Source organism: Silene latifolia, chromosome 6 (genome assembly GCF_048544455.1).
Source record: "Silene latifolia isolate original U9 population chromosome 6, ASM4854445v1, whole genome shotgun sequence".
In the NCBI taxonomy this organism is placed as follows: Eukaryota; Viridiplantae; Streptophyta; class Magnoliopsida; order Caryophyllales; family Caryophyllaceae; genus Silene; species Silene latifolia.
In genome coordinates, this window is record NC_133531.1 from 53,424,423 (window position 1) to 53,441,596 (window position 17,174).

The 17,174-nt window shown below is 39.1% G+C and overlaps 1 protein-coding gene across 1 annotated transcript; it reads left to right on the forward strand.

The window, feature by feature from the left end:
- Window positions 1-7,113: 7,113 nt before the first annotated feature.
- Window positions 7,114-8,169, forward strand: LOC141588087 (uncharacterized). Its single transcript, XM_074409543.1, has one exon. The coding sequence runs from the start codon at window positions 7,114-7,116 to the stop codon at window positions 8,167-8,169; it is 1,056 nt and encodes a 351-aa protein (XP_074265644.1).
- Window positions 8,170-17,174: the final 9,005 nt, after the last annotated feature.

Consider the following 17,174-nt stretch of genomic DNA (forward strand, 5'->3'; position numbering starts at 1 on the left):
CGAGAAGTGGAGTCTATGCAATCAGTTCTATAATGGGCTGTATGACGATCAGAGGGCTATCTTGGATGCTGCAGCCAGTGGCCGATTTGCTGAGAATCTGGGAGAGACTAAGGAGTGGAAGATCATTGATGACTTAGCCACCCATAAAGCTGAGTATGGGAATTCCAGAGGGAATCAAAGGAGGAGTGATGAATCTCCTTCAGTGGCTGCATTAGAAGCTCTCACGGCGAGATTTGACAAGTACGAGTTGGGAGGAGCTTCAAAAGGAGGGATCTATCATGTAAATGTTGTGTCAGACGGTCCTTTCGTCTGCAAAAGATGTGGAGCTGAGGGACATGTTTCAGAAAATTGTCCTAGTCCCTTTGAGTCTTGTGCTGCCTTTCAACATTATAGGCAGATAAACACCTACTATGAGCCTAATGTTCATCCCAACTTGAGGTGGAGTAGCCAAAATGTCCTAAATCCGACTCCACCTCCGCAGCAGCAGCAGCAGCAGAACTATGTTCCCCCTCATAAGCAGCAGCAGTACCAAAAACCTCCATATGTTCCTCAACAGCAACAACAATCCCAAAATTCCGACTTTGCTGAATTGAAGAATATGTTGCAAAAGGAGTCCCAAGCTAGAGAGGCCGGGATGAAACTGCTAGAGAGCCAAATTGCTCAACTGGCTAGCAAGACTACAACCCGAGCTCCGGGACACCTACCGACTCAGACGGACCAAAAAGAGACTCTTAATGCTATAACTTTGAGGAGTGGGTCTACCCTCGAGGGGCCCGCTATGGTCGAGGACGATGCTGAAAAAGATGGGGCAAAACCGAGTCAAAAGAAAGCTGGAACGAACAGTGGAAAGAAAAAGGCGTCTACCAGGTATATCAGTCGATCGACTGACATACCCGGTCGATCGACTGAAGTGCAACAAACAAGAGCTTCGGTATCTTGTTGAAGAAGCGATCGATCGATCGACCAACCTGGTCGATCGACTGGAACCGCTGCTGATAGTGAACCTTTTCGTCCTCCAATGCCTAATAACTTGAGGGATCAATTGTTTTGGGATACGACAGTCCCAAAAATATTGGGGCAAGACCCAAATGCTGATGGGTCAGTCCCGGTTCCGAAGTATGACCCGATGTCGATCAATGGTTCCTATTTGAGACGGTCTGAAGAGGGGTCAAGCTTCAACAAAGAGAAGGTGGTGGACTTTCAACCTAAGTCCACGGATGCCGGCATGCGAGATTTAGAGGAGAGGGCTAAGTTACTTCTTACAGCCCCTTGTCCAAAACGATTGGTGCCGACGAAGGAACAGGTATCATTTAATAAGTTTGAAAAAGTTATTCGTAGCTTAAATGTACAAGTTCCTTTCCTTGAGTTAGTTAATCAAGTGCCTGCTCACACTAAATTCATGAAACAACTTTTGTCCAAAAAGAAGTCACTTGAAACTGTGCACACTGTCGCACTCACTGAGGAGTCATGCTCCTATTTAACCCATACGGCGCCACATAAACTAGCTGACCCAGGTAGCTTTTCCGTTCCTTGTAATATTGGTACCTTCCCTATTGAGAAGGCATTATGTGACCTAGGAGCTAGCATTAGCGTTATGCCTTTGAGTCTAGCTAGGAAATTGAAGTTGACTAGGTTTGCAGTCACTGATATGACAGTACAGATGGCTGATCGTTCTGCGGTCCAGCCAATAGGAGTCTTAGAGGACATTCCTGTCCAAATAGGGAAGTTTTTCTTCCCTGTTGACTTCGTTGTGCTTGATATGCCTGAGGATGCACACATACCTATCATTCTAGGTAGACCATTTCTGCACACTGCTGGTGCAGTTATAGATGTTGGTTCTGGGACCTTGACCTTCAAGGTAGGAAAGCACTCTATTGTCTTTGCCCAGACTGCTAAGAAGAAAGACCCCATGTGGCTCGTGACTTGTAATACGGTTTCTGAAAAGAAATCTTATTTTATACTTCCTGATATGCCTATTTCTGTTCCTACTCCTGTTGTAACACCTCCGCCCCAGATTGGGAGCGAATTGGAGGACGATTCTTCTGTTTTAGACATTGCAGGAGCTGGTTTGGGGAAGGAAGAGCCGCGTGTTGCTCCAGCTGTGAAGGAGCCCATCGTTTCAAGAGGCGGTCTTGGATGCCTTAGCTATGGCACTGATGAGGAGCTTGAAGATGAGTCAGTCAAAGCGACGGAGTCCGCCTTGGATTCTGACGAGCTGGAGGAGGTCATTGAGTGGGAAGAGATCCGACGTGTTGATCCGTTGATCTCTACGGATGTTGAAACTAAGAAGGGTGCGGCTGAGACGATGAGCACCATTGAGGCTACCTCTTGTAGCCAGAAGCCGGCGAAGTGGGCCATTCCGTGGCCGTTCTTGATCAACTATTAGTTGATCACATGCTTTACAAACATTTAATTGCTTTTAAACTCTTTTTATTGCTTTTGTGTGCGCGAAACTTCGCATTTAATTATTTTGCTTAGGATTTTTAAGTACTTTAGACTTTACTTTGGGTTTTGCGCAATTTTGGGCGCGTATTATTGTGCACTTGCAGGTTTTTAGACCTCATTAGCTCAAGTTATTGAGCAAATACGAAGAAATCAAAAGTTACAAAGAGTATTTTCGATCGATCGATCAGTCTCGTATGGTCGATCGACTGGCTGCACAGTTCCAGGAGCTTCTGTTCCTGTTCACTCTGGTCGATCGACTGGGCTATGTGGTCGATCGACCGCCCTGCACTGTTGTACCTGTTCACGACCTCTCCCCTGCTGTGTTTGGTCGATTTGCGGAATTGAGGAAGTTTTCTACTCCACTTTATCTTCCGTCTTATTATTTATTTCTTCTATTTTTCTCAATTGTGCACATAATTATTGCTTCAAAATTGCTTTCTCGGACTTATGCGTGGTTCTTTTGTCTTTTCAAGTACTTATTGGTAGCACTGCTGGCTACTGAAACCTCCTATCTCACGTTGGTTTGGGGAGGTTTCCCTTTTTGCTGCGCTTAAAGTCTTGTGAGTTTCTAAGTCTTTATTTCATGTCATATTTATTCAATTTACGCAAATTCCCGTTTCTCGTTTATTTCATTACAAGATTTTGCACAATGGGGACATTGTGTGATTTGGTTTGGGGAAGGGTTTTGCGTTGCATATCATTTGCTTGCATTCACGTTTTCATTTTAGTTTGCATTGTTTACTTCATTTCACACATATACATACAATAAATCCAAAAAAAAAAATTGAAAAATTTCAAAAATTCAAAAAATGCACGTTTATTTTAGCATATAGGTCGAGTCGGAATGGTAGTATTTCAATGATGACATTGCATTTGCATCTGTCTTTGCCTAAGCCTTGCTAATTGACATGTTATTAGTAGAATCTTATTGCATATCTACGAGTTTTCGTTAAAATTCTTGCTGAACTTGAGACTTGACTTAGATTTTTGGCAAGCTACATCATTTTCTAAGATTTAGAGCCTATAACTGGTGACATCTATGACCAGTTTATCTAGGATTGTGAGTAGTACTCCTTATGAGACATGTTTCCTTAATGTGCATAAATATGAACTTAATCTACTTAATACCTGTATGCATTCGGTTTGTGGTTGGTTGACACATGTGGTAGAGGTTTCCCTTTTCTCATTTTACCCATAAGCTCCACACTACCAAAAATAGTCTTTTTGCCCCGATTACTACATCCTACATTTAGCCTGCCTTGTCAAGCTAGTAGTTTAGTTGTTGGGATTGTTACTTCGTTTTTGGTGGCAGATGCTCGTTTTGAGATGATATTGGGAAAATGGAAAAAGGAAAGGAGGAAAGAAGAAAAAAAATAAAAGAAAGAAAAAATGATTCGAAAAAAGAGAAAAAGATGCGTGTTGTACTGTAGATAGCGGTCGATCGACTGCCCATTTTGGTCGATCGACTGAAAAAAAAATCAATTCGCATAATTCAAAGTCCTTATTTAATTGGCGATTTTTGCTCCCATGTTGCATTTATATCTCATGGGGAGTTCATTGATTAGTTATTATGGAGATTTGTGAGTTTTGTGCTTGCTATATCACCGTGTAGATTGAAGTTTGAGCAAGAAGTGGATATTGTCATATGGTTTTGTTACGGTACTAGCTTGATCACCTGTATCCCCACATTCCCATAAATGTTTTGCCTCTTCTTACCCATTACCTCACATATCCATATTTACCTCGGCATGTGTCATGGTCATCTGTTTGGTTGTAATGCATATGTACGGTTATAGAGATTACTTTTATATTTTATTGCAGGCATGTTCTTATAGGTCGTAGTTAGGTGAGTGTCACTAACAAAATGAATTCTTTATATCTTACATATATTCACCTTGTTCTTATTTGAGTGATTTGAGCGACCGTGAGAGTCCGAATTGATAAGTCTCTGTAGTTGACGGTTCAGCAGTTTTTAACGACTCCATAACTCGTTTGCATGATTCTCTTTGCTAATTGATTGTTGGTTATTGCATTAAAATGGTTTAGGCTTTACTTGTTGCAATTCGCTCTGAGATTGAACTCGTTCCATTAGGTTTTAGGACCGAGTCTAGTTCTTGCTTGGGGACAAGCAAGGGTTTGGTTTGGAGAAGTTTGATGCGTGTCATTTATATGATGTTTTACATCCCTTTTTACACGCATTTCAGAGCTCATTTATGTAGTTTATTCTACTATTTTCCCTATTTCCGTCTACTTTCGTGTTTTTGTACATTATTGCAAAAATGTGAAGAATCCAGCGGAAATTGAGCTAAATCCGTCCCCGAGTACCTTGCATTGCATTTGACATGAAGTGCTTACACAAGGAACTAGCTTGGTGCGCATTTCGAGGCCACGAAAGACTAATCCACGAAGTTTTAGAAACGGACTATCGCTAAAGCGGTCGATCGACCACCTCTTTTAGTCGATCGACCACACCGCTAATCAGACGTGATTAAGAAGATCGAGAAACTTGAAGCCCATGATACATTAGATTTTGGAATAAGAACTACGTTGTATTCTATATAACGTAAGCTAGGTTTTCAAAATAAGCATCTAGTTTTTAATCAAGTTTTACATTCAGTTTTCAATTCCGTTTTCATCAGTTTGAGGGTTCAAGGATTATTTCGGTATTGAATACAATTCACTTTGACATTCGGCTTTGTTCTTTTCCTTCGCAATTCACATGGTACTCTCCTGTTTTATTCAGTTATCTTGCTTTCATTCATAGTTATAGAATTGCTAGATCAGTTTCCCAAAGCCGAATTATCATCTTACGTTAATTGTTTATTTCACCGTATTAATCATGAATTCTGTAGTTTATTTAGCCAATTTTATTGTTGCCTTTACTTTCAGTATGAGTAGCTAAATAGCTTGTGCTAGGATGTAGGGGAACTGTAGATTAGGCGGCGTAGAATAGTGGACTGAAATCGCGTGTCAGTCGATCGACTGCCATACCTGGTCGATCGACTGACCACGTGAGGTGTTACCTTCGTTTTAATTGATTTAAATTCTATATTTGACGAATCGAGTGCACGCGACTAGTTGAATGTTTAGGATATGACTGACCCATTAGATCGAGAGATAGGGACAGTTGTTAGATCACCAATTAAAATGACTAAACTATGCTGAGATCGAAAGATAGGTAAAGTTTAGATTATTAGTCACTTCTCAGGACGAGAGTCAGTATTAGTGATATTAGGGACTTATAGCGAGATCGAAAGATGCTATCTGTTAAGAGTGGACCGAGAGGACCTCTTGTTTTTCCGCCTCATGTGTATGATTTAGACCTACTTAGTATGCTACCGCCGAAACTATAGTGAACCGACCATCCTAGTACCTCTTTTATATCTATTTTCATCCGTTTATTTAGTTTACTTTGTTTTATTGCCTTTAGCTATAGACCAATTCAAATCAACCCCCACACACCGTTACCTTAGGATTAAATTTAGACAACTAATAATTGCTCACGCCTCTCCGTGGTTCGACCCTGTTACCACTAGCTTATGTTAGTTTTAATAGGTATTATAAATATTATTTTTGGTACTCACAACGACGGGTATCAGAGGTGTTACGTACGAAGCCTATGCATGAAGTGCATCCAGTGACTGAGTTGTCATTTGATGATGAAGAAGATCTAGCCACCAACATGGCATGGGTTACGCAACGAGGTAAGAAGTCTGAGGCAAAGAATGATGATAGGTTCCCTGTTATTGTAGAGACCCCTGTTGTGGATACTGTCATTGATGATATGTTGGAGTTTATAACTGAAGATGTAAAAGAGGAGGTGGAATACTAGAACCAGGCAGTATATTGCTTTGTTCTTGGGGCAAATCCTCAATGGGAAGTGTTGAATGGGTTTATTCATCGTATTTGGAGCAAATATGGTATTGATAAGATCTTTTTACCCAATGGAGTCTTTTTGGTAAGACTCAAGGAAATGAAAGACAGAGAAGCAATACTTGCGGCTGGTTATCATATGTTTGACAACAAACCACTTATTGTTAAGCCATGGCAGGTTGATGTAGATCTCTTAAAGGAGGATGTCAAAGTTGTGCCTGCTTGGGTAAGACTGCATGGGCTCCCACTGAAATTTTGGGGAAAATGTCTTCCCTCCATTGCAGGACTAGTTGGGAAATATGTCAAAAAGGACGTAGCTATTGAGGAGAAAACGAGATTAGGATTTGCTTGAACTATGGTGGAACTAACAGTAGGACAGAAGTTTCCAAGTTCTGTTAAGTTCAAGGATGAACAAGGTAAGATTGTTGTGATTAACGTGAAATATGAATGGAAACCAAGCATTTGCATTAAGTGTAAAGGCATGGGACATGAGGATAGAAACTCTAGGAAGCTGGTTCAGAAAGCAAAGCATGTTCAAAAAGTTTGGAAGCCAATTCCAAAACCAATGCAACTGCTAGTAAGCTCTCTGAATCTGAATACCCTGTGTTGACTGCAGCTATAGGTTATCCTGGAAAAAAGGTGACTACAACTCTACTGCCAAACCAATTCAGTCACAGGAGACCACTACACCTCTGAGTGGCAACTTTAGTCAATCAGATCAAAACTCATAAAGGTTAAATACTCAGCAAATGGTGATAGTTGATAATGGTAACCCTCCTATCCAAAACAGTAATAATGAATAACATTGGTTTTTGGAATGTTCGAGGGTTCAATAATGTAAATAAACAACATACAGTGAGAAGTTTTATTAATAAGCAGAATATTGGTCTTTTTGGATTATTAGAAACAAAAATAAATGCTGGAAATGTGAGTAATATTTCTCAAATTTTGTTTGATGGCTGGTGTGTAACTACCAACTACCATACTCATAAGGGTGGCAGAGTTTGGCTCATCTGGCAACCAAGTTTGTTTGATATCTTAATCTTGCAGTACAATCCTCAATTCATACATGTTAAGGTTACTGTGCTAGCTTCTCAGCAAATCTTTTACCTGACTATGATTTATGCTTTTAATGATGGGACTGAGAGAGTTGAGCTATGGAACTGGTTGAGTTCTTTTGCCTTGCAGTACAATGGGCCTTGGGCACTAGCTGGAGATTTTAATACTGTCATACACCCTGATGAGAGGATGGGAGGGCAAACAAAACAAGAGGATATGGAGGAGTTCTTGAATTGTTTAGGTAACTGTGGCATGGTTGATATTCCTGCTACTGGTGCGTTCTTTACTTGGAATAATAAGCAAGATGCTTATAATAGGAAGTATAGTAGGCTTGATAGATTTTTAATAAATCAAGAATGGGTGGAGAAGTTACCTGATATGGCTGCCCATTATCACCCTGAGGGATTGCTGGATCATACACCCTGTGTGGTTAGCAATATGCAGCTAAACAATGGAAAGGCTAGAAGCTTTAAATACTTTAACATGTGGAGTAGTGCCCCTGCCTTCCTATCAACTGTGCAGGCAGTATGGGAGAGACCAGTGATAGGGACAAAAATGTTTTGCATAGCTAAGAAATTGAAAGAATTGAAGTATAGTCTCAAAGCTCTGAATAAAGAATGCTTTTCTGACATTGAGAATAAGACTAGCCAAGTTGCCCATTTATTAGCTCACACTCAAGTACAGATTGCTGCTGATGCTCACAATGCTGATCTTATTGAGAAGGAAGTGAGCCTCATGAATGAGCTTCGAAGTTTGACTAAAGCCAGGGACAGTTTCCTTCAACAGAAATAAAAAATCCAGTGGATGGAAGAGGGTGATAGCAATACAGCTTACTTCCACTGTGCTATTAAGAAGAGATGTTTGCGAAATAGGGTGATCCAAATTGAAGATCGGGAGGGACGGCTCTGTAAGGACACTAATACCATTCAGAATGCATTCCTAGATTACTATAAAGATCTGCTTGGTAGACAGAGTCCTACTGAGGAAGTCAAACCTGCTGTTTTGGCAAAGGGCAAAGTGTGCAATCCTGAGCATATTGTCGTGCTTAACAGTACTTTCACCTATGAGGAGGTTAAACAGGCAATCTTCTCCATTCCTAAGGACAAAGCCCCAGGACCTGATGGATACTTCAGTGGCTTCTTTAAGGACACTTGGGACTTGATTGGGAATGATGTCTATGAAGCTATTACAGATTTTTTTAACACATGTCAGTTGCTTAATCAGATCAATGCCACTAATATTACTCTTATCCCCAAGTGTGATAGGCCTACTTCTGTTAAGCAATTTAGACCTATTGCTTGCTGTAATATGCTTTACAAAATTATATCAAAGCTTCTCTGTAACAGGATGGCTCCTGTCTTACCTGACATTATTCATGACAACTAAGAAGCATTTATACAAGGAAGATCAATTATTGAGAATGTTTTAATATGTCAGGATATTGTGCATATGTATGCCAGAAACCATGTGTCCCCTAGATGCCTCTTCAAAATTGATCTTCAAAAAGCATATGATATTGTAGAATGGGACTTTGTGGAGCAACTTCTATATGGTCTCAACTTCCCTAGTCACTTCACAAAGCTGGTTATGGCCTGCATCAGATCCACCAACTTTACCCTGGTTTTGAATGGTAATAACTTTGGATATTTCAGGGGTCAAAGAGGGCGTAGACAGGGTGACCCAATCTCTCCTTTAATCTTCACCATTTGCATGGATTATCTGACTAGACTGATTGTTTTTGCTACAGAAAGATGGCCTTTCCATTATCATCCCCTCTGCAAAAATTTAAAGCTCACCCATATTATGTTTGCAGATGATCTCCTTATGTTCTGTAAAGGGGATACTCCTTCAATAATGCTCCTTATGAAAGCCTTCACTTCCTTTTCTAATGCTTCTGGTTTGAGAATGAATACCACAAAGTCTGAGATCTTTTTCAGTGGCATGACATCTTATCTAAAAACTGATATACTGAGAGTCACTGGGTTTAAAGAGGGCACAATGCCTTTCAGATACTTAGGAGTCCCAATCCAACCTGGAAAATTGAGTAAGAAAGAATGCAGTAGCTTTACTGGGAAAATAATTTACAAGATCAGAAGTTTGGGTGCCAAAAAATTATCTTATGCTGGCAGAATCACTCTCATCAACTCAGTGCTGAATACTCTTCATAGCTACTGGGCCAATATGTTCTTGATCCCCAAGTTAGTAATAAGCAGAATTGAGGCTATATGCAGGAACTATCTTTGGGATGAGAGCCCTGATTATCACAGAGTTCCATTAGTGGCATGGGACAAGGCTACTCTCCCCAAGGATGTTGGTGGACTTGGTATTAAGAAGGCTGAGACTTGGAACTTGGCAGCTGTAGGGAAACTAGTTAATTGGGTGTACTGCAAAGCTGACAGGTTATGGATAAAATGGATAAGTAATGTCTATTTGAAATCTCAGGACTGGCATTCTTATACTCCCCTTGCAGACTCTACTTGGACTTGGAAAAATATATGCAAGGCTAAGGATAAACTGAAGGAGGGTTTCATTGAGAATTGCTAGATGCCTAATTATAAAGGTTACACTCTCAGAAATGGATATGTATGGCTCTGCACCCAACAGCCTAAAATGGATTGGTGTTCACTGGTATGGAACAACTGGAACATACCCAAACACTCAATCATTACCTGGCTCATAATGCAGGAAGGGCTAAATGTTAAAACCAGATTATTTCAGTTTGGCTACTGTGAGGACAGTCTGTGCTTACTCTGTGGTGAGCTGCCTGAAACGATCACTCATCTGTTCCATGAATGTATCTACAGCTGCAAAATCAAGGAAGTTATTGCTGTCTGGCTTGGAAGATCTTTTCCTAGTGTCACTGAGCTTCAGAATGGTAGGAAAAACAGTATGCAATGGAAAGCTATAACCATGTTATTCAATGTCTATCTCTATACTGTCTGGTACCAGAGAAACAATACGAGGATTCAGCTATCAGTTATGAGGCCTGAACTCGTAGCACTTCAAGTTGAGGAAACTGGAAGGAGAAGAGGATGTAGCAAAGATGGCCCTGAAATGAATCACATAACAAATGGCTGGCTTAATTGCTTTAAATTGTAATCTTGGTTGCTTGTTTTGAGCCTTGTTTGGTTTGTTTTTGAGCTTACGGGGGTTTGAACCCCAAACCTCGTGTACATTGGTTTGACTGTTTGGTGATATATATATATATATATATATATATATATATATATATATATATATATATATATATATATATAGAGAGAGAGAGAGAGAGAGAGAGAGAGAGAGAGGTAAGATCTAATGAGTCCAACATGGGCCATTGAGTCCATAAGTCCCTCTAAGGGCCATTGGATGGACTAAATGGAAGGTTGAGATGAATTTGATTAAAGGCCTTTAAAAAGAAAAGGAAAAAATGTGGATGGTTGGATTGAGATGGATGGTTGAGATTGAAAATTACCAAAAAAATTACCACTAATCAAATTTCTACACACTAATTAATTTTTCTTTCTCTCTCTAGCCCCTAATTAATCAGTTTTGAGTTTTAGATTTCAGAAGTGTAAATGTAATGTTGTATGAGTTTTACAAGTGTAAATGTGACGGAAATATAATTTTAACATTTTATAAGTGTAAATGTGATGTTTTACAAGTGTAAATGTAACATTTTAAGAGTGTAAATTTGATTTTTGTGACGGAAATTTTGAATTTATATAATTTTAACATTTTACAAGTGTAAATGTGATGTTTTACGAGTGTAAATGTAACATTTTAAGAGTGTAAATTTAATTTTTTTTGTGACGGAAATTTTGAATTTATATAATTTTAACATTTTACAAGTGTAAATGTGATGTTTTACGAGTGTAAATGTAACATTTTTAGAGTGTAAATTTGATTTTTTGTGACGGAAATTTTGAATTTATATAATTTTAACATTTTACAAGTGTAAATGTGAAGTTTTACGAGTGTAAATGTAACATTTTTAGAGTGTAAATTTAATTTTTGTGACGGAAATTTTGAATTTATATAATTTTAACATTTTACAAGTGTAAATGTGAAGTTTTACGAGTGTAAATGTAACATTTTTAGAGTGTAAATTTGATTTTTTGTGACGAAAATTTTGAATTTATATAATTTTAACATTTTACAAGTGTAAATGTGAAGTTTTACGAGTGTAAATGTAACATTTTAAGAGTGTAAATTTGATTTTTTTGTGACGGAAATTTTGAATTTATATAATTTTAACATTTTACAAATGTAAATGTGAAGTTTTACGAGTGTAAATGTAACATTTTTAGAGTGTAAAATTAATTTTTTAGTCAATTTGAAGGTTTTAGAGTGTAACTTTAGTCCTTTGAGTGTGAATTTGGTACTTTATAAGTGTAACTTTGTCCTTTACGAGTCAAACTTTAGTCCGACTACCAAAAAACGCCACCATCATCGTCCTTCCCCACCAACTCATATCCACAAAAAATATGAGTGCAATTTTATATAATTTTAACGAGTGTAAATGTGAGGAAATACAAGTGGAAATTTAAAGATGAGTGTAAATGTGAGGAAATACAAGTGTAAATTTAAAGAAATATGAGTGTAAATGTGAGTAATTATGAGTGTAAATGTGAGTAATTATGAGTGTAAATGTAATGATTTACAAGTGTAAATGTGAAGAAGTACAAAATGTAAACCTGAAAAATGCGTGTAAATGTAAAGAAATATGAGTGTAAATGTAAAGAAATATGAGTATAAATCTGAAAATTGTGTAAAAGTAAAGAAATATGAGTGTAAATGTCAAGAAATACGAGTGTAAATGTAAAAAAAAAATACGAGTATAAATGTGGAACAATAACAATAACACCAACACCAACGATATTAACAACTAACTTTATTATGAAACTTAGAAAAAAAAACAGATCTTAAAAAGACTAAGTATCTATTTTATAGATCTAAGAATAAAAGTAGATCTAAAAATTTTAAAAAAGCTTTTTGTATCTCACAATATAAAAAAAGACGAGTTTTTAAAAGACGAGATTTAAAAAATATAAAACAAGACCATAAATAAATAAATAAATAAAAACATACAAGTGTAAATTTAAAGAAATATGAGTGTAAATGTGAGTAAATGCGAGTGTAAATGTAATAATTTACGAGTGTAAATGTGAAGAAGTACGATTGTAAATGTAAAAAAATATGAGTATAATAAATATATTTATTAGATCTAAAACAAGACGATATCTAGGATAAAGAAAATTATCAAATAAAAAAAAAAATAAATAACACAAAAACCGTGAACGGAAAGAAATAAGGAGAAGGAGAAGGAAATAAAGAAACCGTGAACACAAAAAAATTAACACAATCTAACTACCACCAAACATAAAAAAAAAACAAAACAAAACAAAACAAAAAACAAAACAAAACAAAACAAATACGACACACACTACACACTACACATATCAACAAAAACAAAACAAAAACGACATAACAAAAGAAATAAGGAGAAGGTGGTGGTGGTTATGGCAGCCGCGGCAGAGAGAGGGGGGAATGGGACGGTTGTGGGTGACGGAAAGAAAAGGGAGGCGCCAGATCTGGACGGAGGTAGGTGAGGGGGCAGGAGGGTGGATGGAGTTGTAGGTGTCGGGTTGTAGGTGTCGGGTTGATAGTGGTGTTTGTGGTGGTTGTGTGGTGGAAAAGTTTGTGGTTGTGTGGTTGTGGAGGTCGTGCGGTGGTTGTGGCTCACCGGCTCGAGTGGTGGCAGCCGAGTGGAGGCCGTTTGGGTGATGGGAAAGGAGAAAGAAGGAAGGTGGTGGTGATGTGCGGTGGTGGTGGTTGTGGTGTTGGAGAAGGGGAGAGGAGGTGCGGGAAATGGTGGTGGTTTTGGTTGTTGGAGGAGGCGACGAGAAATGGGTGTCGGGGGTTGTGGTAGCCGACGGAGGAGAGGGTGAGGGTGGTGCATGGTGGGTCGTGGACTGCGGTGATGAGGGAGGTCGGGGGTGGGGTGGTGGTGGCGGGCAGGAGGGTGGATGGAAGTCCGGGTAGGTGGAGTAAGGCAAAAGAGAAGGGATTTTTTTGTTTTTTTGGTTTTTGAATTTTTTGGATTTTTGGATTTTTTTGGTTTTTAGAGAGATTGAGGGATGATATTTGTGTGATAGGAGAGAGAAGTGAGGGGAAAAAGAAAGGTTATATAGTGAAATTAGGGGGTTGATTAGTGATGGTAGTGAGGGAAACTAATTAATTAGCATCAATCCCTTCATTTTAGCCTTAATCCCTTGTTTTTCCTCTTCAATCTCAACCCTCCATCCCATCTTTTTAAGGGCTCTAAATGGGACTTATGGACTCAATGAAAAAGGGTGGACTCACTTGATCCTTCTTCTATATATATATATATATATATATATATATATATATATATATATATATATATACTCACATTTCATCTAAAAAAAAACATTATCCATAAAAAATGGGGGAAATTGAAAAAAAGAAAGAAAAAGAATAGTCAGAGGGATACTTTTATCATCGGGCGCATGAACAAATTGTTAATTATTTTGAACTGCTACCCTAGTCCGATTCCTAAATTGCATGATTTGTATTTCTCTATCTCGATTCTCAAGAATACTTATCTGCATTTGACAAGCTATAGATTAGTTAATTAATGTTAATGATAGTGCTTTGGGATCCTGATCCTGATCATATTCATTTTGGCATATGGAGTTGCAATCTCCATCAACAAATGAATGGTTCCGGAAACTAGTTTGAGGAGTAATTTGATGATAATGAGTGTTTGGAGTTTGATTGTGATTGTATTATTGAGTTTGAGGAGTTTGGTTTTGTTTGTCGTTTAATTAGATAGTAATGAGTGTTTGGAGTGGATAAAAGTAAGGGTATTTTAGTCTTGCTATAGTATATTAACTTAACGAGTCGAGAAATATGCTAAATGGTGTTCGGGAATGAAATATGGTGGGAGTTCGGATATATACAGTGTAATGTAGGTGGTTATTTGTAATAAACGAAATACAAGGTGGTAGTTTGTAATAATACGGTAAATACTAGGTGGTAAATAACAATTTTCACTTTTAAAATGACACAATTCTCAAAATGACACAAGTATAAAAAGACGAAGTATTACAATCCATCCTCCCAATTAATGTCCCCATACATCTTCTCACACGGGAATTACTAACTTACTTTTATCATCCCTCGGCCCTCGTGCGGTGAATTAATTCGTACAACTTAATGTCATTGTCATTCACACCCTCCACTTCTTGTTGTCTTCCCTAAATTTATTTCTCAAAGAATAATATATACGGAGCATACAAAGTAATTCGTACAATCTTGAAGTTTGTAGATTTAACAACTACACAAAGATCAAAGTTATCTCTCGAACTTACATATTTCAGTGATTTTTTTGTTTTATAAGTATTTGTCGGTATTGTTATATTGACTGAGTATAAATATCAGTCAATATAAAAATACCCACTAATACTTATTTAATTACCAAAAATCAAATACCCGACTATCAAATTACCGAAATTTTGTGGGACAAGGTTGAGGGTTTTGAGGTCTTTATTTATCTTAATTTCCCTTGTTTAATTGCATCTTAGTTCATTAGTTTACATTTAATTTGATAGTCAATAATCTTATTTCCTTTTCTTTGACTAAACTTAGACTTAAACTAACCGAGTATCAACCCACTCCATCCTCGAGTTCGACCCCGATTTACTACTTAAATTGGGTTATTGATATTTGGGAGCACGACATTCCACATATCAAGAACGTACATAGGTGTCACAAAAGAAAAATAAAAAAATACAAAGCGTGTGATCTAGGCCATTAGATTAGATTAGGATCTAACGACCCAAAGTCGTTCTCACCCATTCGCACGCTTTAGCCATTCTCATATGATCCAAAATCATACTTAAAATATAATAGACAAATATGAATATGAATATTTATCATGGCTTATAAAATTTAGGAGAAATATATACTTGTTCCGGATGTAATTCCAGAGCAAGTATTGTTACCACCCGTGGCTTGTAGAATGATGTCTCGAGTTGGATTCCTCACGTCTCTATCGTTCCTCTCGGCCTCTCCTGCAACAATGAACGAACTGAGGGCTTGGCTTTTTGCCAAGCGTACTCACTCCGACGCTCAAGTCAGTGAACTTAACGGGATAAGTTGTTAGTACTTGGCTAAGGATATATTGTAGAGAGATAAGGAAGATATTACCAGATGAATAGTGATTCTTAGGTTAATTTATGGATCCTTTCCTCAATGAGGGTTGAGGAGTATTTATAGACTTTCACCTTTTGTCACGTAGTGGCCAAGTGGCCAAGTGGCTAGCAGGTGGAAAGACCGTTCTACCCTCGGCCGCTGGACCCATGGCAGGCCGGCCGAGGGTCTTGGATATGAGTACGCGGATATGTGTCCCGGCTGGCTAGTTGCCTGGCCGAGACCCAGGTGACAGGCCGATGGGTTGCATCGGCTAGGCTGTCTGAGTCGTTGACTTGTTGTGGATATCTTTGACCTTGCTCAATATGTTGACTTGGTCAGCGGTGCAGAATATGCCCCATCAATTTGCCCCCAGCGTAGTCTATGCCGTGGTATGGGCTCCGATGTATGCTGAGCGTATATTCTGCGAAAGTAATTTTTGAAACTTTTCTGTATCGGCTTCTTCTATCTCGGCCTGGTTCTTATCAGGCCGTACCATATATATCCCCCCTCCGCATGGATGTGTAAAGGGCATCCGATGTGGAAAAGGAAGTGACGCTGGCCGAGACCAGGGTTGGGAGTGCCGGTTGCTTTTGATTGCCCCCAGGCCGGTGCTCCTTAGCATGGTTGATCGTGTGGCCGGCGGAGAGCAGATACCTAGGAATTTGTTGAGGAAGATGAATGGGCAGAGATATGAAAGGGCGTGTTGAAGACGCTTGATCACTGTTGCGTTGATTGACGTTTAACTGTTGCGACGATTGACATTCCGTGGTTGCATGTCCGACACGTGTCTGCTTGCTGATTGGCTGACGCTTCATGGGATGTTCCCTGATTGGTCCTTCTTTATGGGCTTTTTTTTTCTATAAATAGGGCAGTTGTTCCGTGAATTTGGTCACCAATTTCATTCTCCAAAATTTTCTTCTCTCTAAACTTCCAAGGCCTTCTTTGTCTTCTAATTTTCAGGGTTGCTACTCCGGCGAGTGTTTTTCTTCAAGGTAAACAAACAAATTTCCTTTCTTCTCTTGTTAAATAATCATTGCTATCATGTCTTCTGCTGACGCTGGGACTAGCGCTTCGGCGCTGGGGGGTTCCCCGTCGCGTCTTAATGGGGAGGGGATACTAGAGGCCATCCCGATAAGGTTTGGGGGTCCTAGGTGTTCCTCTCCCGTAGTTGATCCACCAATTCTGGAGGAGTTGGAGGATGAGGATGATGATGCTGATGATGATGAGAGGACTCCTTCTGATGGTGAGAAGACTCTTTCTGTTGTTGAGAGGCCGTTTATCCCGGACCATGGCGAGGCCTGCACAACTGGTTTTGATCGCGCCTGGACTAATAAATTCGCCAGCTGTTCCGGCGGGACTCTTTTCGAAGGCCATTTCTCCTTCGGTGATGGGTACAAGATCGTTATCCCTGAGGAGGGTCAGGCGGTCTGTTGCCCTCCCCCTGGTCACATCGGCGTGTATATCAGGCATCTGGAGTATGGGCTCCGGTTTCCTCTGAATGAATACGTCGCGGCCATCATCAAAGCTATGAACGTTGCTGTGGCCCAACTGCATCCGTTGGCCATGAGGACGATAGTTGGCTTTGTGTGGCTTTG

Excerpts from the sequence above, each read along its gene's own strand:
- LOC141588087 (XM_074409543.1), top strand. The coding sequence starts at position 7,114 with ATGAATAACATTGGTTTTTGGAATGTTCGAGGGTTCAATAATGTAAAT.